This window comes from Cucurbita maxima, unplaced genomic scaffold (genome assembly GCF_002738345.1).
Source record: "Cucurbita maxima cultivar Rimu unplaced genomic scaffold, Cmax_1.0 Cma_Scf00005, whole genome shotgun sequence".
Lineage (NCBI taxonomy): Eukaryota > Viridiplantae > Streptophyta > Magnoliopsida > Cucurbitales > Cucurbitaceae > Cucurbita > Cucurbita maxima.
Genome location: NW_019272021.1, coordinates 3,554,631 through 3,578,796, shown reverse-complemented (window position 1 = coordinate 3,578,796; position 24,166 = coordinate 3,554,631). Strand labels below are relative to the sequence as shown.

Below are 24,166 nucleotides of genomic sequence, written 5' to 3'. Positions count from 1 at the left end.
CCCCCCCCCCCCCCCCCCCCCCCCCCCCCCCCCCCCCCCCAAAAAAAAAAAAAAGAATTTTTATCAGTGTTCCCATATATCCTTCAAATGAGACAATGTGGGAATATTGGCTTCTCAACTTGGAAAACAATGGAAACACCAGAAAAGAAGTCAACGAGACACCAGATATACATAACCATCAGTGATTTTTCCCACAGCAAGAACTATCAGATTTTTCGTAAGCCTCAAGAAAGCCATCTATTCTCAAGATTGCACAGCCAACCTCTGAAGATGCTCAAAGAATACTTGAAGACTAACATCATCGGTAAATATGATATCTGACCCGGCTGCTATTTCTTGAGCATTGTTATATGTCGCTGATGGATTCAACTTTGCCAATAAGAATCTAGCCTGCTCGGAAAATCAAGATAATAAAATAACGAAGTCAATTTACCACCATTGCAGATTGTAGTTATAAGTGTTTGTACCCATGAATTTCTTTATTTATACTTCACGGGTCATAAGTATCTATAGCCAGTTTATAGTTTAAAAAACCTGAAAATAACTCTGTAAGAGGCCTAAAATAATGACAGCAGAAGCACAAAATAACTTTTATAGCATTTGAGTATTTTTGCGTAATAATCTTTGCTGTGAATTCACAAACCAAAGCTGCAGATTAAGAAAATAACCTGGGAACCATGCTGATCACAGACAACCAAACGAGGTACTGGAAAACGCTCATTAATAATACTTTGCGCATCATCATGAGGAGCATGCAATAACTGTGCAAATGCCTGTAGAAAGATTGTTAGATTGATTAAATGGATGATATGGTTGACATACCCATTATAAACTATCAAATGACAAAAGTTTAAGAACATAATTTTCATTTTCAAATTTATTCTCAAAAAAGAAATAAAAAAACTAAGTAGATATAGCACAAACTTGGTGTTCTGGCTGATTTTGGTATCCCATATTACGCCACTGAGCTATTGTCATTCCATGAAATATGACAACACTGAAATAAGAATCTAGCAGGAGAATACGATCAGCTGCAATGGAAGCAACATCTAACAATGCTGGTGCAGGCAGTGAATTGAATGAGTATGATATTAGTGATGGCTGAATCATCACTGCAGCATTTGTAATGTTCTCCCTATTTAACAACATCCTAAAATATGCAGTTTCATCTGGACTGTTGTTAAAAACCTGCACATAGGATCGCAAGGATCCAGCCAAAAGAATGTAAATCATCTTTTCATTGGACCATATTGACATGAATAACTTCAAGCACGAGATTCTAATAGATGTAAATACCTGTACAAATTGTGAACGCCGCAAATTAAACATGAACTGAGGATACAAAGAAAAGCAAGGATTCAAAGTAAAGGAAGATGGATCGTCTTTCCGATAATCACCAAACTTAGAACAGAGACGAATCAAGGATCGATCCAACCACCGAATAGCATCGAACCCCTCCTGACAAGAGTAAAATTTAACATTAAGTAACTTACAACTTTGGAGATACCAATAGAACAAATGACCCATTGAACCAGCAAGCAACAAAACCTAGTCAGCAGAATGCAATTTCATCCGTCTTTAAGAACTCACGGAGGGAGTGCAATCAGAAGAGGCATTTAACACTTGGAAATTTAGAAGATATTCAAATTGGCAGTTGTTTAGGCTATAAAATATGAAATTATTTAAATTTGACTATCATGCTATGATATTTTATCAAGTAATCTCGTCTTTGAATTTCTTTCAGTTTCTTGTTCATGGCCAGACCTCATCCTCTCAACCAAACAATTTGCTTATTGATATTATAAAGTTCCTGCTTATATCAAAATAATGATAATAATAATAATAATAATAAACAAACAAAAAGCAATCAAGAAAAGAAAATTTTAAGTCCCAGGCAGATGCAACAAAACTTGCAGTGTGGTTTCGCAAAGGACTGTAATTCCTAACTATGGTCGGTCCACTTCTCAAGTAATATTTTATCTTTAGTCTCTATCTACAAGACAGAAATTTCATTTACAATAATCAGACATAAGTTTACAAAAAATATTATTCCAACTAAAGTCAACACTAACTAATAGGTGTTTCGAGCAAGCCCCAAAGATGCCGGACTACATAAGAAATATTTTCCCAAAGGTTATACAGCTCCTTGGATTCTTCTTAGAAATTTTCTTTTGCTCTTCTCCGACCAAACCTCTTAAGTCCCACAAAATACCACTAGAGACTTCTATTATTGTTATTACTATTTTTAGTAAGAAACCGAGCTTCATTGAAAAAATGAAAAAATACAAAGGCATACAAAAAAGAAACCCAAAAAAAGGTGTCCGACCCTAACTACAAAAAACCATGCTGCCTTCCAAAACTCCTCATTGAACTTCTCAACCTTCCTAAAAATCTTATTGTTCCTCTCAAGGAAAATTCTCCACAAAACAGCAAAGAAAACTGTAGCATTATGTTAGGACACTTGATCTTCCTTGTCAAAAAAATGGGCCAACAAAGTAAGGTGTTTGAACCAGCTATAACTAAGGAACATAGCATAAAACTACAAATGAAAAAAGTCTAAAGGCTAAGAAAAACCATCTAAGTAAAGAACAAGAAAAGAATAAATTGAAGTCCAATTAGACTTCAATACGGCAACTAGGGAAAAGGATGTTACGAGGAGAATCTTCCCTGAACATTGCACTCAAACATCCCTCAGGACGGACTTCCAAGAAAAAAAAATGATTCTTGGTTGATTTTGCTAGATTGGAGACCTTTTTTGTAGTTTCTTTTTGGGCTCTCCCTTCCTGTCGCATGTTTGTATGCCCTTGTAATTCTTCCATTTTATCTCAATGAAACTTCGGTTTCTCATCCCAAAAAAAAAAAAATTGCAGTCAAACATCAAAGTTGAGTATAGGAAGATTTTCACCTTCTTTGGATATTTACCCTTCCAGAAAAGAATTCTTGGACATCTCTTTGGGTAGAGGATGAGCAGTAGCCACTTTCTCAAAATGTATTAGCAAGTTAAAGCCCATGGGGCTAAGTTTATCCTTATAATCTTTTACATCAAAATGAAATAATTCTTATAAAAATCCGGCATAAGAACCTAGTTAACCTTAGATCTTATATGCATGCAAATTCAAACAGAAAGTAATTTCATGGGCCAAGACAAAATTTCAGTTCATTACATTCATAACTAGCACCTGAATACATCCAAGCATCACAAGTTCTGAAATGAAAAATGTGACCTCGAGTTCAATAGCTCTCATACTCTCTCAACAAAGTTAAATTCACAATCATTTTCTTTGGGACAGACTTTCCAAAGATTAAACAAATTAAGCAGATTGGGGTGGATTTTCAAAGGACAAAAAATTGTTTGATGAAATGTACAACTAAATAATGAAACATAAATTCTAAAATACCTCCATCTCCATTTTCAAGGAAGTTAGTCTTGCCACCACAACTGCAGCAGCCTCTTGGTCAAACCCTTGCACCAATTCCTGGAATCAATGCCTCAATGATTTAACTTTTCACCAATCATCAAGATAGAGAAAGAGAACCAAAAGAGAATTCACGTGTGTGTGTATTGGCTTTTCATGGTTAATCAAGTTAGAGAAAGAGAACCACTACAGAGAGCTTAAGTGTGCGAGTGTGTAAATCAGAAGAGAGGTTACAATGACATATTAGAAACAAAACAAAGCTTATGAACCACGATACAACCTAAAAATATTTATTTTTGAGCCCACATTGACCGATAAGCATTTTTCATTAATTGAAATAGTGAAGTTCATTTGTACACATGAATGCCAATTAAGGGTACCCATTGAATGTTATAAGTAGAACCACACCAATCATGACACCTCTACTCCTAAAAATGATGATAAGAAAAATCATTTCCACTAGTGTTTATCTATGAACTAATTGTATTAGTACATTTAAAATATATAATAACTAGGAAGTCCACCAATTACCTAATCACACCATCCGACTACGCATAAATGAAAAACTTCATTGCTAATTTTCAGTGTCAAATCCCCTCCAATCCATTTTTTCCCAATGCATGTCACTTTGATATACTTGAATCCATACAAAGCCAAAATTGAGATCAAATAAATAATCCCGTTCACACAGGTAATTCCCATAAGCCAATTTTTCCTAGTAACTTGGGTTGATGTTTCTTCAGACATGTACACAATTGAACTCCCTTATGAAGTTTAGCATGCCTAGCAGGAAAGCAAGAACTCAGATCCAAGCTTCGAATATGAAAATGGGAAGTGTTCTCTGTTTCTTGTAAAAAAAAAAAAAAACTTCCAAGATAAAATATAGTAACATGCATATTCCTCAATGTTTTTTTTTTGTTAAACTTTTCTCCAATGAAATTTGAGTTGTTTATCCCATTGGAAATGCTAGCTCTCAGAATAGTAAAAATAGAATAATATTTATGTGCAGAAAAGTTTTGGACAATGTAAAATAAGAAACCTCCGCGGCAACAGCAGAGTCTATCCATCTTCTAGTGACAGTTGTAACCCGAAGCATTGACTGGCCTTCAGGATCTTGGTAACTGAAATCATAATATAAATAGCAGCAACGATATTAAACATTGCTATGACATGTGCTGCGTTACAAGATGATAGTAAATCATCACAATTGATAACTTACCTAGTAAGAAACTGCAAATACAACTGTGGATTTGCGATTCCTGGATTACTTGACCTATCACTTGATGAAAGATCAAAGTACACTGTCAAACAAGTACTTTTGTCAATGCCACACATTTTCCACGAAGTAGTATTTCCCTCCCCAATAACAGTATCAGCAACAGAAGGACCTTTCTGAATATATGCACAACAAGCAATCAGTTCCATGCCGCAATCATGTAAATAGAGAACTTAATATACATAAGCAAAAGCCAACAACAGTGCATAAAGAAAACCTTCTCCAAAGATGTGCAAGGTCCAATTATCCCCTGAATTTTGATGTCCTTTGAACAATTGATCTCAAGGGTGCCACTGAAATGTAAAGTTATGTATCAAGTGACATGAAATGATATCCTCTAGGCTAATGGAGGCAGAAAAAAAAATACAAGAATTAGATGCATGTTTCCAAACGTGAATTATACTTGTCCAATGTAGATGCAGAAGATGTAGACAAGTCAGAAGCAACAGCCAAGTAAACAATTCATGCAACTAAATTTATTTTTCACATTCCTTGATCTTAACAATATCCATTATTCCTTCACAACTCTTACATGAGTTCTTTTTTTTTTCTTTTTTTTCTTTTTTTGAGACCTAGCGAATAATTACAAAAGCCCTGGAAACCAAGACCAAAAGAAACACAGAGAATCTAACAAAGGAACCAAACATCGCACGAATAACTCTCTCTCGCTTTGAACCAAGACCAAAAGGCTTCTCCATGAGAACGTTGTTGCCAATCCTTGCAGGCATTCACAAGAAAAATCCAAGCAAACTCAAGAAATCGTGGACTTCATACACTTTCCTACAAGGTTACTGTTAACTTATTGTCCCTTTTTCCTTCGCCCATCCATACTTTTCAGAAGATTCAAAAATTATATCCAAAGATCCAACTTACAGTCAAAGAAAGCAAGAGCTAGGTACGAAAGGTAGATTAATTGAAAATAAACATGATGATTGTAAAGCTTCATCCAATGTTAGAATAAAACAAGTACAATGACCCATTATGAATGTTGAAATATGAAATTTAAAAGACAACACACAAATTTTTTTACTAAACCCATGCAACGACTGCATGCCCTACAACATAATCAGAAGTCAGAATGGAACTCGCCTTTTTTTAATACTTCTCTTTTGGCTCGATGAAAAATATTAAGACTAATGACTTGCCTCTTCTAGCTTTTACCAACAAGTCAAGCCAAGGTAGTTGGCAATAACACAAAGACTAATATTTATAACTTAAGATAACATGCAAAAACTAAAACATGGGCTAAATGAAATAGAAGAAAACCCACAATATATTTATAATAATGCACTCACTTAAAGCAAAGACCAAGAGAGTGCTCCCCTTCCTCAAACACCCGCTTGAAAGAGTCCTTAAATACAGAATGTCCAAAACTTTCAGCTAGAACAACAAGGCCACCAGTTTTTTCTACTGCAACTTTCATTTCCGCAACACCAACCTATATGTTTAAAAATTTCTATGAATGAAGCATGATTATTGACAGCTACAAAAAAAATGCATATAAATGTAACGTTATTACAACAAAGTGATTGCATTGCCATTATTATATAAACCTAGCCAAGAATAATAGAATCTTGATGTTCAAATCGAAGTCAGTTCAAATCAAATAATTGTTATGTTATACCAGTTTTATTTCTATCGTTAAGAAGTAGTTGAATCCTGATGTTCAAACCTAATATGGATTGATTCTATTTAGCTTCAACTAATTTCCACCTTATGGAATAGTAGGAACAAATACTTCGTAAGATAAACTTGGGCAAACAAAATAAGATCATAAAAAATTACCTCATCAACAATCAAGTATGTCAGATTTTAACATTAGAAAGTCCATACATCAGGATATCCTTATGGTGGAAGTATTTAGCAAATAAACAGTATATCAAAATTCCTTCTGGAGCTTAGAGGTCAAGAATACTTTTGATAAGGTGCTATAAGCATAAAGATCTTTTAAGAAAATATATCCAAGTTCTTGATCCATTAAATCCAAAATAACATCAAAGTCAATAAATTATAATCTACATTTCAAATTTTTTCTACAGTATATGATGCAGAAAGAAAGATGTTAAAAATTATATATCTATTAAAGATTCGCTAAAAAATATAACCTAAGTTTAAATAACAATTCTCACAAATGTAGAACATTAACTGAATAACAATAAATAAACATATCATCATGCAGTGAGATAGAGGAGAAAAGGACTAATTTTTGGGTCATTTGTCACCGAAATCCAAAGTCCCATATCTACAAAACTTACCCCCCAACCGCTCAAATAACCAATTAGCCTCCTTGCATGGATCAATGTAATTTAAATATGCTAATTTTAGCATGAAAATCATGACTAATATGAAAATTTGTTAGCTGTAACACCACCTATACAATTCAAGAGATGGTCTTCAACATTTAAAGCTAGTATGATTTCTTATTGCTGCATCTCATTTCTCTTGATATACTTTATGCTTTTGATACATTTTCTTTCTTCAGGGGAGGGAACATTCAACATTATTATTTGGACTTCATGATGAATAGGAAAACTTGCTCACAACAAATTCAGCCAGTGCATCTGCAGAATGCAGAAATGCTCAAGATTTACACCCTAAAAATCAAGAAAAAAAACAAACAAAAACAAAAACAAGCATGAAATTCAACATAAGAGAACCCAAAAGAGGATATAAAATTACCAGAATCAATTCAATCTAAGTTTACAGCTCCAGGTAAGAAACAAGTTAGGAGTCTAATTCTCATGTTGTTTTATACTAAGATTTCTTTTATAGAATATGAGCGACCAACCAAATGTTACTTTGTGTTGCAAAGTGCTGAACTTATATTTTTAAAAGGAGATAGATCCCATTTGAGGCAGGTAAATTATATAGCAACCTGATCAAGTGCTGATGCAAAAAGATCCAAGACATGGCCTTGGCCAACCAGCTGTTTTGCAAGACTTTCATAGAATTTGACTGCTTTTTTGAAATAAGGAGCTGCATCCTTATCAAGGTCTTTATGTGAACGCACTGGATCCGATAAATCTTTTGACACAATCTGTAAGTGTTCGATCCAATCAGTATATCAAGCCAAACATCAGCAATTATAAGTATGAAAGGAATGAGAACAAGGTTGATCATATTTCAATTTTTAATTCTAACAATTCAATTGTGCCAGTGAAAGTTGCATCTAGAACAAAGTCCACGCAAAGATAGTAGTTCCCTTCATAACTTACAAAATAACATGCAATCATATCTTTCATTACTTGGGTTGCATGTACAGCAGAATTGATTATGGAAACACTCATATTAAAGTAATATAATAAAGTATTGCAACGCAAGTAATTACATGTGCCACTGCAAAATATGTCAAATAATTGTTTCAAAATTAAAAACCCCAATACTGCAGTTCTCTAAGTATATGATAAAGTCCTAGTGAAAGTAACCAAGTATTTTCCAACATCAAAAAAATTACTGTATCAAAGTCAAATTAGCTGATGCTATGCCTTAAGAATAAGTGAGAGTAAATATAAAAAGAGGAAATAAAATACAAGATAAAATAGCCAAAATGAAATATCTGCCACTTCTTGATGCAGATTCTATAAGCTCTTATACCTAAATCCACACCTTTTGTAAGCCATCTTAGTTGAGTTAAAGCAAAAGAAGCTTCTAATTGCATTGTTGGAGTCAATGAGCATGAAAGTTTGAAGTAAAGTATGCAACATATGGATCCAACTACCAACTTCCTTGCAAATAATTTTGTCACAAGCAATATGAAGCAAGAGAAAATAACCACTAACTATCTCATGGACTTGGATAAATTATCAAGCAAGTAGTTTGCACGAACATTAGTCTCACATGATGCTAGACATCAGTGAGAGAAAAGGGTGGAAAATAAGGATCCAATTTGGCCATAAAAAAAAATTGGCCAAAAAGGCCCATATTTTTCTGTAGTAATAAATTAATTTGAACCAGTGCAGGACGAAGACACAAGTTAACGGCATACGATGTCCAAAATGATACAGGGAATGTCTGCTACCAAAATAAGCGGGCAAGTTCAAAATCAAGTACAATAAAAAGTTAGCAACAAAGCAAAACAAATAACCAAAATGCAATTCCAAACCTCTGGCGTAGCTTCTAACGACCAAAAATCAAGAAACCTACAAAAATTATGCCAAGTATAGGGCAGGATGTAGCTCAAATCATAATATATAATTCAAGGCAACAAAATCGAGGAACAAAATTTTCTTCTTTTCTTTCTCTCTTTTTTTTTCCATAGTTACCGTGCCAGGTCCTTCTGTGCATGGTCCACCAACCAAAGCAATAATGCGAGCACCGGTTCCAGGCAAACAAGCTCCAAGCAAACTTGCTGCAACGCTTAACGCAACTCCGGTGCACCGAGATACCCGATTACCAGGAGACACAGGCCATTGATCCGTTTGAAGTTCATCCAACAACTAGAATTCACAACAAATATAACCGAGTTCAAGAATTTCCCAACTCCATGTGGGATTTGACCAGAAAAAAATGAACAGAAACAGAGAACCAAATGAGACCTACCGAATTGAGGGTATATTCGCATTCAGAAGCAGGCAACAAAAAACGTGCAACACCCGAATTAGGGAATCCACTTTGGACCCCCTTTTGATACGCTCCAGCGACTCTCCGCACTCCAACCCCTAGACCCAATTGCTCCAAAACCTGATCCTTAGAAACCTCCTTCGTACCCCGAAACACATACACCTTAGACATATCAGAGAATCCCAATTCATGAACCTGAACCTGAGTCCCAAACGAAACAAATCCAACAAGCGCATTATCAGGCAACAACCCGATCGCCCTTTTGAGCGCGGATTTCACAAAATCCAATTCCTCGTCGATCATACAGGTATCGAGCAGAAAAAGAAAAACCGGGGAAGGATTCGCCTGCTGGGCCGAATCTAAAGCAGGATTAGGGTGAGTGGGTTGAGGAAGAGCATATTGAACAGTGGTATACTGAGGATAAAGCTCGCCAGGAAGATGGGTCTCAGAGATCATGGCATAATGAGGAGGAAAATGGCATCGCTGAAAGCAAAAAGGGCAGATCCAAATCTTAGCGGTGAAATCGACACGGGAAAACGGATTGAGAACGGCAGAACAAGACTTGCAACGAAGCGGCGCATAAGGAAGAGTTGGGATCTCAGGGTGAGGACGGATCGGAGCGATCGAAGCAGCGAGTGGCACAACACACTTGCTGGCCTCAACCTTGGTGCGTGGCCAAACGTTCCAGGACATACGAACTCCATCAATTCCTTCGGGATCGGCGTTCGCCATTTCTGACATTGTGATGAGAGAATTGAATTGGGAATTTTTTTTTCGTTTTCGGAATGGGGAGTGGATTTTCCCGCGATTGGAGAAATTGGGTGTTGAAAAATGGGATTGGAAAGAGGGAAAAGAGAAGAGAAAACGAGAGAAACAAGCGAATTGAGGCGACCCCCTGAGAAATTGCAGAGAAGGGGTCACCGCAGGAAGAAGACAGAATTGGAATTGGGAAGAGGGGTTGAGGTTGAGACAGCCTTCGCTCTTTTAATTATGTTAATACGCAAAGCATTTATTAGAAACTTCCTTTTACTTCTTTTTTGCATTTCAATTTCCTATTTTTCCATACAAACAAATACTTATATTATGTTAGTCGTATTAATCGATCGTTTTAAAGTTAATGGCTCGATCGTTCATTTTATAATTTATTATTGTGAAGAAACGTATTTCTATACCTATTGTGTGCCTACTCTGTCTGGGTCGATTGTATTCTAAATTGTGGGTTGGGTTAGATTGAGACATTTTTTTAGACCGACCTAATTGTTTAGGTTGTTAACATATTTGTCTACCTACCGTGTTTGTGCGGGTCGTATTCTCAATTGTGGGTTGGGTCGAATTAAGACATTTTTTAGACGGACCCAATTGTTTGAATTGTAAATTTTTCACCGACATTTAATAAATAATGAACTCAACCAAATTCACCAATCATAATTATTTATTATTTTTTTTTTTTTATGGTTTGATTTCCGGTTGTTCGAGTTATTTATTCAAATTTTTTAATAAAAATAAAATGTTTGTATACCAAAGTAGTTTTTCAAATATTTAATTAAAATTTGCAACCTTATTAATATAATTATGTCTCAATTTTAAAATATAGTTGCAAAATTATATGTTTAATAGGTAATAAATAATCGATTCAATAATATATATATATATATATATATATATATATATATTATTTTATGTTTTAGTAGTATATTTTTAAATTAGGTCTCAATTTCAACTTTGTTCGGAATGTTTTGTTCTATTTGTGAGATCCTATAATTCACTCCTTCGATGTCTAGCTAAAAGTGTTTCGTTTTCTTCCCCAATCGATGTGAGATCTCACAATCTACTCTTTTGGAGTCAATTTACCAGTAGATAAAAAAATGTTTTATTCTCATTTTTAACTGAATTGAGATCTCACAATTCACTCCCTTTTGGAGTCTTTAGCTATCAGATCCGTTTTGGCCTATTACGTATAGCCTTCAGTCTTATAGTTTTAAAACTCGTCTACTAGAGAGAGATTTTCACACCCTTATTAGGAATAATTTATTATCCTCTCCAATCAACGCAAGATCTCACAATTCACCCTCCTTCGAAGCCATTTGTTCCCCTCTGCAATCGATGTGGGATCTTACAATTCATTCACTTCGAGGCCCAGCAGCCTCAGTACTTGTTTCTCTCTTCAATCAATGTGGGATCTCATAATCTACCCCCTTTGGGGCTAGCGTTTTCACTGGCACACTGCTCGGTGCCTAGCTTTGATACCAACTGTAATACCTCAACCACCGCTAACAAATTCGCTTTGGTCTGTTACGTGTCGCCGTCAGTCCCACAATTTTAAAACAGTCTGTTAAAAAAGAGTTTTCATACTTTTATAAATAATATTTAATTCCTCTCTCAAATTGGAGTGAGATCTCATCATTATATGATATTAAATATAAAATTTTTAAAATATATGTATTCTTATATTACATATAAAATTTAAAATAATAAAATATTTAAAGTTTAGAGACATATTAGATCATAGTAGTTATTTTTAGTTACGTGACACGTAGATGGGAAGGCTAGTAGTCACTTCTTAGTTGTTGTGACACGTAGCATTATTGAAGTCAGTATCAAGGAAACAGAAACAATGAGAAATTTTTGGTTCTGGAACCATCGTGAACTCGCCAGATCGTAGAACTCTCTAGACTCTCATCGCGATCCCCCACTATAAAATTCAGTGCCTAGTAGTGCTACCTCAAGAATCGATTGCTATTGGCAATTCTCATTGTTAGTTTTCCTGCTCGAATCGCATACCCTTTTCGTCTATTTCTCACCCTCGTTGATTTCTTACTCATTTTTCCCGCCATGGAGGACGATTTTGAGTTTCCATCTGCAAGCAATGTGGACGAGGAAATGGACATGCCTGAGGATGAAGCGGAGAGCCCGGTTCTGAAGGTTGGCGAGGAGAAGGAGATTGGGAAGAATGGGCTGAAGAAGAAACTTGTTAAAGAAGGTGAAGGATGGGAAACTCCCGACACTGGTGATGAAGTCGAAGGTAAACTACGATTGGTCTATCTATCTGTGGCTGATGCTTGAATTTATGTGAATTTTCGCGTTGAATGTTGTCAATTCGGGGTTTGTGTTCGTTGTTATGCAGTGCATTATACGGGAACCCTTCTTGATGGGACTAAATTTGATTCCAGCCGTGACCGAGGAACGCCTTTCAAATTCAAGCTCGGGGAAGGTAATTTCTAATTTAGGTTTACGGATTGTACTTTGAAGTTTGCCGATGCACGAAATTTTACGTTACAAGTCCTGATTAGATAGTCCGTAGGTTGATCCGCGGGGATATCTATTGGAGTTTTGTTGCCCTCTTTTAATCCATTGTTGTTTGTAGCTGATCTTCCGTGTTGCTTCTGATTCAGCGGTCGTTTAGCTTATATCACGTTGGCTGTTTTCATCAGGGCAAGTGATTAAAGGATGGGATGAAGGTATCAGAACTATGAAGAAGGGTGAAAATGCAGTATTCACGATACCCCCTGGATTAGCCTATGGAGAGTCCGGTTCTCCTCCAACCATTCCACCGAATGCTACTCTTCAATTTGATGTTGAGCTACTTTCATGGCACAGCGTCAAAGATATCTGTCAAGATGGAGGAATCCTCAAAAAGATTCTCGTCAAAGGAGATGGGTGGGATAAACCGAAGGATCTAGACGAAGTCATGGGTGTGTTATCCATTTCGGTCCACTTTTTCTCTTTTTTCTCACCTTTGAAGTATTGTTGAATTAATCCTGTGATCTTTCCAGTTCATTACGAGGCTCGCCGTGAAGATGGTACGCTAATCTCGAAGTGTAATGGGGTTGAATTCATCGTTGAAAATGGTGGGTATTATTCATTGCCCTAAAATCTTGTTGTCCTGAATTTGAAAGGTATCTGAATTTGTTTGCTCTGCTTGTTCTTGCAGGCTACTTCTGCCCTGCTTTGGCAACAGCTGTGAAAACGATGAAGAAGGGAGAGAAGGCGTTGTTAACCGTGAGGCCTCAATGTGAGTAAATTTACACATGGAATTCTTCTGGGTCTTGTTCCTTTGGGCTGTGCTGATTCTTGCCTACTCTTTTATCATTGAACAGATGGGTTTGGGGAGTCCGGTAGGCCTGCGGTGGGAGAAGAAGGTGTTGTGCCTCCTAATGCCACACTTCAGATAACCCTTGAATTGGTTTCTTGGAAAACTGTTATAGACATCACTAAAGATAAGAAAGTCCTGAAGAAGACTTTAAAGGAGGGAGAAGGATATGAACAACCAAATGATGGAGCAGAGGTGCAAGGTGATATTATTTTACTGATGCCTGAGTTGTTTTTCAAATGGAAATGTTATAATTGTAGTCTAAGTAGCTAACTAGATTGAGCTTCTGTTCTTGCCAGTGAAACTCATCGGTAAACTAGCTGATGGGACGATCTTTGCCAAGAAGGGCAATGACGAGAAGCCTTTTGAGTTCAAAACTGATGAAGGTATTTGATCTTGGTACGAACATGGGATGATTTGGATCATTATTGTTCTACTAACTAAGCTGTAAACTGGAATATGAACAGAACAAGTCATTGAAGGACTCGATTTGGCTGTGAAAAAAATGAAGAAGGGAGAAGTTGCCATGGTGACTATCCATCCCAAGTATGCTTTTGGGTCTTCCGATTCATCTCAAGATCTTGCTGTGGTTCCTGCAAACTCAACTGTTCATTACGAAGTTGAGCTTGTCTCATTTGTCAAAGTATGTCTAGAAGATCCATTTGTAGCCAAGTTTCTCACGAGAAAATGCTCCATCAATCAATCTTATACTAACTTTTTGTTGTTCTAGGAAAAAGAATCTTTCGATCTGAAAACAGCGGAAGAGAAAATAGAAGCAGCAGGGAGAAAGAAGGAAGAGGGAAACGTATTGTTCAAAGCTGGTAAGTATGCCAGAGCATCAAGCAGATATGAAAAGGCTGTGCGTTACATTGAATATGATACCTCCTTCAACGATGAGGAGAAGCAACAGTGCAAGGCACTAAAGATTTTGTGCAATCTAAACAATGCTGCTTGCAAATTGAAAGTCAAGGACCACAGGCAAGCAGAAAAGCTCTGTTCAAAGGTATGCATATTGACAGTTATATCTTAAATATTTGATATGATAATAGGATCTATTGGTTTAATAGCTGAATTTCTCGATCTACAGGTGTTGGAACTTGACAGTAGAAATGTGAAAGCTCTATATAGAAGGGCTCAAGCATATATTCAACTCGTTGATCTTGATCTTGCTGAGCAGGACCTCAAGAAAGCCCTTGAGATTGACCCTGAAAACAGGTAGCTCATCCATGATGATATTGCTGTTTATAAGTAGCTTTTATACAATGAAAGTGAAGATCGATGCAAGCGCTCATGTGGGTGTCATTATAATGTTCATACAGACAAGTGAAGATTGAATATCGACATTTGAAGGAGAAAGTAAGGGAATACAACAAGAGAGATGCACAATTTTATGGCAACATCTTTGCAAAAATGAGCAAGTTGGAGTCAGGGAAGGCTGCCGTAAGTTGACTAAACAGCTCATGTCTCTGTTCCTCTCTGTTTTGTGATGAATTCTTTTGGTTTTTTGACGAAGGGTGTTGTCCATGGCTTTGCAGAGTTCAGCGGTGAAGCAGGAGGCAGTGCCAATGACCATTGATAGCAAAGCTTAGTGGCCATGGTTGATACTCAGCTACTCAAACTTCATATCACTAATGCATAATGAATGTTGCGTCGTCTATGTAGAATACAGCGTTGTAGTAGTTGTGTTGTTTACACTTTTGGTGTGTCATATGTTAGTGTTGAAGGATGTTTGTTCATTTTCCTCTCAGAAAGGGGAGTTAATAAATATTCCTTTCATGATCCGTATACTTTAGTCTGCTTGCTTTTGACCATGATTCTGAGTCTCAGGATCTGATATACCACTTGTGGCAACTTTTTTGAAGTAAATAATGAGTTTCTACTTCATGCACAAAAACATTTGATTGGGTGGAAGGATAAGGGTTCCAAATTTAACCATCACGGGAAACTCACTCCCTTAGAGTTTCGGGATATTTCTATTCATAGGGTTGAGATCTACATCTTTGAAAGGCTCGAGTGATCAACTCTGCAATCTGTTAGAATCAATAAGTCTTTAGATCGTTCCTTTTTCGGATGATCATGATACACTTTCCAAAAATTGAAATTCTTGATTGTTCAAAACAAAAGATATCAAATTTAACTATGTTTGTGTTTCTTAGAATAAAGTATATTGTAGATTGGTTTTGGAGGCTCAATTTCTTTTCTGGAGTCTTGATATTGTGGCATGTTAGGGATTATAGACTTTGTAATTATACGATATTATCTACTTTGAGCGTTTATTCGAAATGTTTCATATTATTATTAGCTTATAAATTCATTGATTTTTCTGTAAAAATTGAATAATTAGCAACAAAAAAAAAAAGAAAAGAAACTTCAAATAAATCATAAAAAACTAAATCGAGAAAATAAGGTAGTTGAAAGTGAAACTCCAATATGTCGGGTCGACCCGGATCCACGAAAAGCTCCAGATCCAAACCCGCAAAATTCAAACAGGGTTTCTTCTCTCTCTCTCTCTCTCACTGTAGTTATAATATATGTTCTTTGTCATTTCAAATTTCTTCCCTCTCTCTTTCTCTCTCTTTCTCTCTCTATTCTTTAACGGCTAATTCCCTCTCTTCTTCCTTCTCTCTCGCTCTCTTGTCTTCGTCTTCCTCAAAATCTTCACTCTTCTTTCTTTCTCTCTGTGAAATCCGTTTTTCGTCTTCCATTTTCCCGTTTCTTTCCAATGAAGCACTTTATGCAGCCAAGAAACGCTATCTTGCGAGATACCCATGCCGTCGACCCGCCTTCTTCTTCCCCAAGCCCTAGCGGTGGAATCAAGGGTAGACCCCCTCGGAAGCCCAAATCCTCTAAGGAGAATGCTCCGCCTTCAGATCCTAACTCCATGGTTCTGGATCCCAAACCCTCGCCGGCCAAGTTGAAGAGCCCGCTCCCACCCAGGCCTCCGTCTTCCAACCCACTCAAGCGGAAGCTCAGTATGGAGACCGTCCCGGAGAATTCAATCCCCGGATTGTCTGATTCTGGTGTGAAGGTACACTGCGTGTTGCGATTCTGTGTGTTTTGGTTTCATTTTTGTCCAAATTTGGGTGGAGAAGTGACAGTTTAAGTTTCAGATGCAGTAAAGTTATGTTAGTGGATGGACTACTGCATTTCTGCTCAATTTAGTTAAGTAGATATGCTGCAGCTTTAGTAAGCTATTAGAAGGGAACGACTCCGTTTCTTGTTCAGTTCGCTCATCTTTTGGATGTCAGGCATGCGTTGTGTTACTTAAAACCTGAATGTTGAACTGTGGTTCTTAGTGCTATGGTTTATTAGTGGTTTGTCCTGAGAAAAGATTCTACATTATGTTTGTTCAGATGAGGGGGTGTGAGTGCCTGTATAAGGAGAGAGAGTGTACTCTGAATGTAGGAGGATTTGTTGCTCTAGCTCCCAAGCTCAACTTTGAGATTGGCATTGGAACTTTCTTCCAAGCATAAGTTATGTCTGCGATTTTCAGGTGGTAGTGCGCATGAGGCCACCGTGCAAGGACAGAGATGAAGGGGATAATGTAGTACAGAAAGCTTCTGAGGATTCTTTGTCAATTAATGGACAAACGTTTACTTTTGATGCTGTTGCTGACACAGAGGCAACACAGGCATGATCTATTGTGAACTCTTGCTTGCAGCTCGTTTGATTGACATTAGACAATATGGGGTGAAAGATTAACTTTTGTTTATTCTGTTTGCAGCTTGATATCTTTCAACTTGTTGGAGAGCCTCTTGTTGAAAATTGCATGGCTGGTTTCAACAGTTCTGTATTTGCGTATGGACAAGTATGTCTGCATCTCTTCGTCCACCTTTCTGTTTCCTGCATTTTATGATGTTTATTTTACATCCTAAATGCCTATGTACTAATTGAACCAGACGGGAAGTGGAAAGACATATACCATGTGGGGTCCAGCCAATGTGTCAGATGACAATTTATTAACCGAACAAAAAGGCTTAACTCCCCGAGTTTTTGAACGACTCTTTGCTCGTATAAACGAGGTGGGTTCAAAAATTTTAGTTCTTAGACTCTTAAAGGTAATTGTGCAAAACCTCACACTATTTAGTCTTTGATGCAAATTGTAGGAACAAGTGAAGCATGCTGACAAGTTACTCAAGTATCAGTGCTACTGTTCTTTTCTCGAGGTTGGACAACAATTGTCTTCCACAGTATGATCTACGTGTTTTATGTACGAATTCATTTGAATTCACTGGAAAAGCTTTGTTGCAGATTTACAATGAGCAAATCACTGATCTATTGGATCCAAATCAGAGAAACCTCCAGGTTATTGATAATGCCTAATGCTCTCTTTCTCTCTCTCTAAATAATAAATAAAACAATAGAAAACAAAATGTTGTGCTATTTCCTGTATTATGAGAAACTTATTCGGTCTTCTGTTGAATTCATCTATTATGAGAAACTTATTCGGTCTTCTGTTGAATTCATCTCACAGATTAGAGAAGATGTAAAATCTGGTGTTTATGTGGAAAATCTAACAGAGGAGTGTGTATCTACAATGGCTGATGTTATTCGAATATTAATGAAGGTTTTTACTTCCTTTTCCTGCTAATATGTGCACCTATGTAATGTGTGTGTGTGTGTGTGTGTGTGTCTGGGATAGTTGAAATATAAATGTTAAGGATATTATTATATTATTTTTTGTCATGGCTAAAGATAACCTTTTCCGTATTGTTTTGATTGAACTATTGTTATTTGAATTGTTCCATCCATAAGCTCTTGGCCTCCTGTACCTTGGATTTGGAATTGGTTTGATTTTTTCCTCTTTCTATGTGATATCCACATGGTAACTAATATTGGATGTATATTAACAGCTTAAGTAGAGAGAGCATGTTAAAGAGATTACCCAGTGCAGAGATCTACCGTACAAGAACTGTATAGTTTGACTTAGCGTTCTTGATTTTGGAGAGAGATAAAACTAACCTGTGGAGTGTACAATACAATAACTGGCGTTTCATTTTTTGGTTTAATTCTTTGGTGAATTTTTGCTTTCTTGATTTTGGAGAGAGAGAGAAAACTAAACTTGGGAGTGTCATACAATCCAATAAATGGCATTTCAGTTTTTGGTTTAATTCTTTGGTGAATTGTTGTGGAGATCTTGTGACCTATACTTTTAGAGACCGTCATCTACTTCATATAGCATGAAGACGTAACTTTAAAAAAGACTTGTCATCATGATATTGTAAAAATTTTGCCCTAGTACATGGTCACCGCTGTTCTTCCTTTTCATGGTCAACCTTTTTAGAATGACTTGGATACAGTTTTAAACATCATCTCTCTAATATCAGAATAATTATGCAGGGTTTATCAAACAGGAGGACTGGTGCAACAAGTGTTAATTCTGAGAGTTCGCGGTCACACACTGTTTTTACCTGTGTTGTTGAATCCCGATCCAAGGTAATGCTAAAAGAATGTTGCTAGTATCTTTTAATTGGTATCATTGGATTTAAATAAAAAAAATTAGGCATTTAATTTGATAATTGGTAGTCCAGTTTGTGCAGGATGGAAATGCGTGAGTGTCATGTTTTCTACATTCATGGACTGGTACTTGTAAAATTTAGGCTCACAATTATTTTCTGGTGCAGAGGATGGCAGATGGTTTAAGTAGCTTTAAAACAAGTCGAATAAATCTTGTTGATTTAGCTGGTTCTGAGAGGCAGAAGCTGACAGGTGCAGCGGGGGAACGCCTGAAGGAAGCAGGAAATATCAACAGATCACTCTCACAGCTCGGGTAACTAATGAATTCTAGTGGGACATATTTCAGATCTCTTTTAAGCAGTATCTTTTGAAGGATGTTCTCTTTCATTTATTTTTTAATGTTAATTAATTGTCTAATTATTCATCAGAATGCTCGTTGATACAACTACTTTTTATTGTTTTCATCTTCAGTGAGCTTACAGATCTGACAATATTTTAGTTTCATGAGAATGGGGAATCCCCTGCCTCCCTGTGGTTTGCTGAGTGATGACGTAATCCTGGATGTAGTGTGCCTTCTTTAAAGGGGAAACAATTTGTTCAGTGAATAATTGAATTCAAACTTCACTATCTTTAAATTTTCCGAAGTAGTTTTTCTCATCATATTGGAGTTCTAAACTTATATGATAAGGATATGACTGTTACTTGTAATCGCTGCATGCAAAAAATTTAGATGCAATGTTAAAGATGTTTAAAAATTAACAGTTAAAGTAGATGTGCCATAGCTTTTTTTTTTTTTTGGGTGGGGGCAGTGCATTCTAGTTTTAGCCAGATGAAGGAAAGTATTTTTGCATACAATTTTTCATGTCACTAAGGACGGTTTTCTCTACCTATCTTGTTGAGAAAGCGATTGTGGTACAGGAATCTTATTAATATTCTTGCCGAGATTTCTCAAACTGGAAAACAAAGGCACATCCCGTATAGAGACTCCAGGCTCACTTTTTTATTGCAAGAATCTCTCGGGGGAAATGCAAAATTAGCGATGGTTTGTGCCATTTCTCCATCACAGAGGTCAATATAATATTTCAGTGCTCCTCTTACATTGAAGGTGCTTTTTTCTTCTTGAAATAAAAAATCTACGTGGGTTGTTTTGCAGCTGCAAGAGTGAAAGTCTTAGCACCTTGAGGTTTGCCCAGCGTGCCAAAGCCATAAAAAACAAAGCAATTGTTAATGAAGTTATGCAAGATGATGTGAATCACTTGCGTGAAGTGATACGGCAGCTCAGGGTGAGTTTTTTTTTTTTTTTTTTTTTTTTTTTTTCCTTCAATATTTAGCAATTTTTCATTTAAGGATTGTACATTTTAAGTCGTGAATATGACTAAACTGAGATGTTCATCAGGATGAATTACACCGACTAAAGTCAAATGGAAGTAGTTCAACTGACACAAATGGAGGTCACTCTGCAGCATGGATCCGCAGAAGTTTAAATCTACTTAAGTCTAGTATAAATCATCCTATCAGCTTACCTCATGTGGATGATGATGGTGATGAAGACATGGAAATTGACGAGGAAGCTGTTGAGAAGCTCTGTGATCAACTAGACAAACAAAATGCAGCTTCACAGGTTAGTGAAGGAAAGGAAGCTGAAACTGTTAAATCAGTTTCCTCAATTGCCTTAAAAGGAAATGAGTTAACTAAGTTTGAGCCGTGTGCATCTGGAAGTGAATGTCAAAAGGAAATTTCTGATGAAATAGATGTAAATATGGAAGAGGAAACATCCGCACAAGATGAGGTTATGATTGTTGGTTCAATAGAAGAGCCTGTTTATGATACCCCAGTATGTTCCGCTGCCGACTTGCTGAACCATCATAGCCTCGCAGCACAAAGTCAAATGGCAACAGACTCACCTGACCAAATTCTCATAGGTGAGCCCTCGGACAATAGTGTTATGAGCTCTTCAATGGAGAGAGTGAAAAGTGAACTAAAAACTTCAGAAGATGTCCCCTTGTTAACATCCTCTGAACCTCTCAGTGGATTTCAGGCTACCGAGTGCAAATTAGATACTCTCAACAATTCATCAAATGGGATTCTTAGTTGTGTTTCTCCTCCAGGCCTCAGCATAGTTCCTTGTGATGTGTCCCCAATTCTCAAATCCCCTACTCCAAGCGTTTCACCTAGAATTAGCGAAAGCAGAAAAAGTTTGAGGACTTCAATGATGTTGTCTGCTTCGCAGAAAGATCTTCAGGTAGAGACGAAGCTGGGCTTAGATCATCTGCAAAAATCATTTGAAAAGTCCTTAAAAAGGAGCTCCGCTAATGCATTATCTCTGTTGTCTACTCAGAGTAAGAATACTGCTGTAACAACAGAACAGTTGGCTGCAAGCATCCGCAACGGGCTTGAAATCATTGATAGTTGTCGTCAGAGTTCAGCATTGAGAAGGTCTTCATTCAGATTTTCTTATAAACCTGCAGAAAAGGTTAATGTGCCAATAAACAAAATTGATGTTGGCATGCAAACATCTCGCGATGATGAGGCTACTGGTGAAAGCCTTGTTATGTGCACTAGTTGCAAAATCAGAAAGCAGCTGGAGGAGGATAGAGAGGAGAATGGCAGTTCAGAGCTACAATTAGTACCTGTGGATGGTACAGACTCTGCCGAGAAATCCAGGATACGAGTTCCTAAAGTATGTCAAGTTGAAATTCTATTTTTTCCCTGCTGTTTAGTGTTTATGTAAGCTAAATACTTCTTGTTCTTCTGCAGGCAGTTGAGAAAGTTCTTGCCGGGGCTATCAGAAGAGAAATGGCACTTGAAGAGTACTGCATCAAGCAAGCATTTGATATTAGTCAACTCAACCGTTTGGTATGCTCCTTCAGGATTTGCCTGTATTTAAATCCCCCTGTACCTGCTTACCAGTCTCTTTGATTTAGCTTGACTTTGCTTGGCCACTTTTCACAGTTACAACAGTACAAGCATGAGAGAGAATGCAATGCTGTGCTTGGGCAAGCCAGAGAGGACAAAATTCTTCGCCTTGAGAGCCTCATGGATGGTGTTTTACCAACTGAGGAGTTCATGGAGGAGGAGCTGTTGTCCCTCACACATGAGCATAAGGTCCGAGTTTTTCTATCTAGAGATATTTCCCCTGAGATTACTTCATCTCTAACTTTAGTATGTACAGGTTTTGAAGGATAAATATGAGAATCATCCTGAAGTCCTACAGACACGAATGGAGTTGAAAAAAGTTCAAGATGAATTGCAAAGTTATAGGAATTTCTATGATTTGGGCGAGAGAGAAGTGCTAATGGAGGAGATTCAGGATTTAAGAATTCAGCTGCAATATTACATTGATTCACCCTCCGCGTCTTCACGAAAGCAAAACTCTCTTTTACAATTGACTTATTCTGAGCCAAGCAGTGCTCCACTTCTTGGTGCAATTCCGGAATCAACGGAAGAGAGTGCGGAGGAGAAACTTGAACAGGAGAGAGCTCGTTGGACTGAGGCAGAGAGCAGATGGATCTCTCTTTCGGAAGAACTCAGAAGTGAACTTGAAGCGAGCAGGTTGCTAGCAGAAAAAAGAAAACGAGAGTTTGAAGCTGAGAAGAAATGTGCTGAAGAGCTGGAGGAAGCTATGCGAATGGCTATGGCAGGGCATGCACGGTTGCTAGAACAGTATGCAGACTTGGAAGAAAAGCATATGCAACTGCTTTTAAGACACAGAAAGATACAGGATGGAATTGGGGATGTAAAAAAGGCAGCTGCTAGAGCAGGAGTGAAGGGAGCAGAGTCCAAGTTCATAAATGCTCTTGCTGCTGAAATTTCAGCACTTAAAGTTGAAAGAGAGCGAGAGAAGCGCTATCTACGAAATGAGAACAAGGGACTTCAAGCTCAATTGAGAGACACTGTTGAAGCTGTGCAGGCTGCAGGTGAATTGCTTGTGCGACTCAAAGAAGCAGAAGAGGGAGTTGCTGCTGCTCAGGTCAGTTAAAAAGTGATATAGATTGTTTTGCATCTCATGATTGTTATCACTTTCAGTTTGCGTTCTTTAATTCCATATTATGTAAACTCAGGTGTGCCAGGCCTCGTTCTCAAGTCAATTAATGTTATAAAAGAAAAAATTAGTGGAAAAGTTGATACTATTTTCTTTTTAGTAACACTAAGGTCGCTCAACTTTGCGTTGAACAAAAACTTACATAATGATTTTTGCATATATTCTAAGTGTTCTAGGCCTCTTTTTGAAGTTGTTGGTGCAAAAATGAAACTTTTAAGGAAAAGGTTTCTTAAGCATCGTTCAACTGGTTATAAGACATATATCATCAAGTTCACATTTGATACTTATAGGTTGCTAGCAGAAAAAAGAAACCTTTTCCTTAAATATTTTAGTAGATTGCTGTGAGTACTTATACCATTAATCTTTTGACCTACGCATCACTTGATCCAAAATCTTTTGATAGTCTCGAATCAAAAGTTTATTTGTTTGCAAGACACACACACACACACACACATATATAAATATATGTATGTAACTGTTTAGCTGATATTGCATTATTCTAGTAGATTGTTGTGAGTACCATTAATTTATGGATGGCCACACATTGTAATCCTGCTTTTCTCTTGCAACTGGAACTTTAGACACAAATGTTGAACATCTCTTTTATAGTTGATTGTAGAAAAGATATGTTTCTGGTATATCTTCTCCATTTTTTCTGCATCATTTAGAGAGCCTGCGTTAAACGCAAATGGGGATGATTTTATAGTTCCTTGTAGGCATCAACTAAATTTTGTTTAAGTGTTGGTCTAACTGCTTTTGATAATATCTGCAGAGACGAACAATTGAAGTCGAGCAAGAAGCCGAGAAGGCCTACAAACAGATTGATAAATTGAAGAAAAAACATGAAAAGGAGATAGCCACACTCAATGCTCTCATGGCAGATTCTCGTTTACCAAAGGAAGCTATAATAGGACCTGCTTACGAAAATGAAACTAGCAAAGCTAAATATGACATGGACGAATCCCATGATCAGCGCTGGAGAGAGGAATTTGAGCCATTCTACAATGGCGAAGATGGTGAGCTACTACCTAAACTCTCAGAACCCTCCTGGTTCTCTGGATATGATAGATGCAACATATAGGATGCAAATATTATGGTAGTGGAACCATTTACATGTCACCCGTAAATTCTCCATTATGTATAGTTGTCCAATCTAACACTCACTCAGTTGGTGTTCGCAGTAGCTATATTACTACTGATTATGAGGAGAACTACATGCATGCTAGTTCCCCTTTATTGTTTGTATTCGAATACAAATTCTGGAAGTTTCATAAGAATGAAATGATTGTAGAATTCTTTCATTCGTCTCTCTCACATCCCCCCCC

General features: G+C 37.1%; 3 protein-coding genes across 4 annotated transcripts; 2 read left to right on the top strand and 1 right to left on the bottom strand.

The window, feature by feature from the left end:
* Positions 1 to 47: 47 nt before the first annotated feature.
* Positions 48 to 10,221, bottom strand: LOC111479347 (protein transport protein SEC23-like). Its single transcript, XM_023123951.1, has 12 exons — positions 9,232 to 10,221; positions 8,955 to 9,128; positions 7,568 to 7,729; positions 5,988 to 6,130; positions 4,910 to 4,985; positions 4,636 to 4,808; positions 4,456 to 4,537; positions 3,399 to 3,476; positions 1,297 to 1,458; positions 925 to 1,188; positions 669 to 773; positions 48 to 390 (listed from the first exon to the last, which is right to left on the bottom strand). Exons 1-12 carry the CDS (start codon positions 9,991 to 9,993, stop codon positions 244 to 246), a joined length of 2,328 nt encoding a protein of 775 aa, XP_022979719.1. The 5' UTR covers positions 9,994 to 10,221; the 3' UTR covers positions 48 to 243.
* Positions 10,222 to 11,860: 1,639 nt separating this feature from the next.
* LOC111479359 (peptidyl-prolyl cis-trans isomerase FKBP62-like) lies at positions 11,861 to 15,153 on the top strand. The gene is made up of 12 exons (XM_023123969.1): positions 11,861 to 12,274; positions 12,377 to 12,463; positions 12,684 to 12,944; positions 13,026 to 13,100; positions 13,184 to 13,264; positions 13,350 to 13,544; positions 13,642 to 13,728; positions 13,810 to 13,985; positions 14,073 to 14,345; positions 14,430 to 14,557; positions 14,662 to 14,782; positions 14,878 to 15,153. The coding sequence occupies exons 1-12, from the start codon at positions 12,085 to 12,087 to the stop codon at positions 14,929 to 14,931; spliced, it is 1,728 nt and encodes a 575-aa protein (XP_022979737.1). The 5' UTR covers positions 11,861 to 12,084; the 3' UTR covers positions 14,932 to 15,153.
* Positions 15,154 to 15,958: 805 nt separating this feature from the next.
* Positions 15,959 to 24,142, top strand: LOC111479320 (kinesin-like protein KIN-12B). Of its 2 annotated transcripts, XM_023123896.1 has the most exons (17): positions 15,959 to 16,370; positions 16,836 to 16,973; positions 17,067 to 17,150; positions 17,242 to 17,364; positions 17,449 to 17,508; positions 17,594 to 17,647; positions 17,817 to 17,909; positions 18,683 to 18,778; positions 18,967 to 19,112; positions 19,718 to 19,867; positions 19,953 to 20,082; positions 20,196 to 21,041; positions 21,138 to 21,479; positions 21,557 to 21,655; positions 21,752 to 21,904; positions 21,972 to 22,769; positions 23,614 to 24,142. In XM_023123896.1, the coding sequence occupies exons 1-17, from the start codon at positions 16,065 to 16,067 to the stop codon at positions 23,920 to 23,922; spliced, it is 3,927 nt and encodes a 1,308-aa protein (XP_022979664.1). In that variant the 5' UTR covers positions 15,959 to 16,064; the 3' UTR covers positions 23,923 to 24,142. The 2 variants fall into 2 exon arrangements, with proteins under 2 accessions (XP_022979664.1, XP_022979663.1); XM_023123895.1 differs by having other exon boundaries at positions 20,196 to 21,479.
* Positions 24,143 to 24,166: the final 24 nt, after the last annotated feature.

Bases quoted from the DNA above. Each gene is read 5' to 3' on its own strand.
- LOC111479320 (XM_023123895.1), top strand. From the start codon at position 16,065: ATGAAGCACTTTATGCAGCCAAGAAACGCTATCTTGCGAGATACCCAT. The intron at 18,779-18,966 runs GTAATGCTAAAA...TTTCTGGTGCAG, and splicing joins TTGTTGAATCCCGATCCAAG to AGGATGGCAGATGGTTTAAG. The intron at 21,480-21,556 runs GTATGTCAAGTT...GTTCTTCTGCAG, and splicing joins CCAGGATACGAGTTCCTAAA to GCAGTTGAGAAAGTTCTTGC.
- LOC111479359 (XM_023123969.1), top strand. From the start codon at position 12,085: ATGGAGGACGATTTTGAGTTTCCATCTGCAAGCAATGTGGACGAGGAA. The intron at 12,945-13,025 runs GTGTGTTATCCA...TGATCTTTCCAG, and splicing joins GGATCTAGACGAAGTCATGG to TTCATTACGAGGCTCGCCGT. The intron at 13,545-13,641 runs GTGATATTATTT...TGTTCTTGCCAG, and splicing joins TGATGGAGCAGAGGTGCAAG to TGAAACTCATCGGTAAACTA.
- LOC111479347 (XM_023123951.1), bottom strand. From the start codon at position 9,993: ATGTCAGAAATGGCGAACGCCGATCCCGAAGGAATTGATGGAGTTCGT. The intron at 6,131-7,567 runs GTTGCTATATAA...TTAAACATATAG, and splicing joins TTGCATCAGCACTTGATCAG to GTTGGTGTTGCGGAAATGAA. The intron at 4,809-4,909 runs GTTTTCTTTATG...GCATATATTCAG, and splicing joins CTTGCACATCTTTGGAGAAG to AAAGGTCCTTCTGTTGCTGA.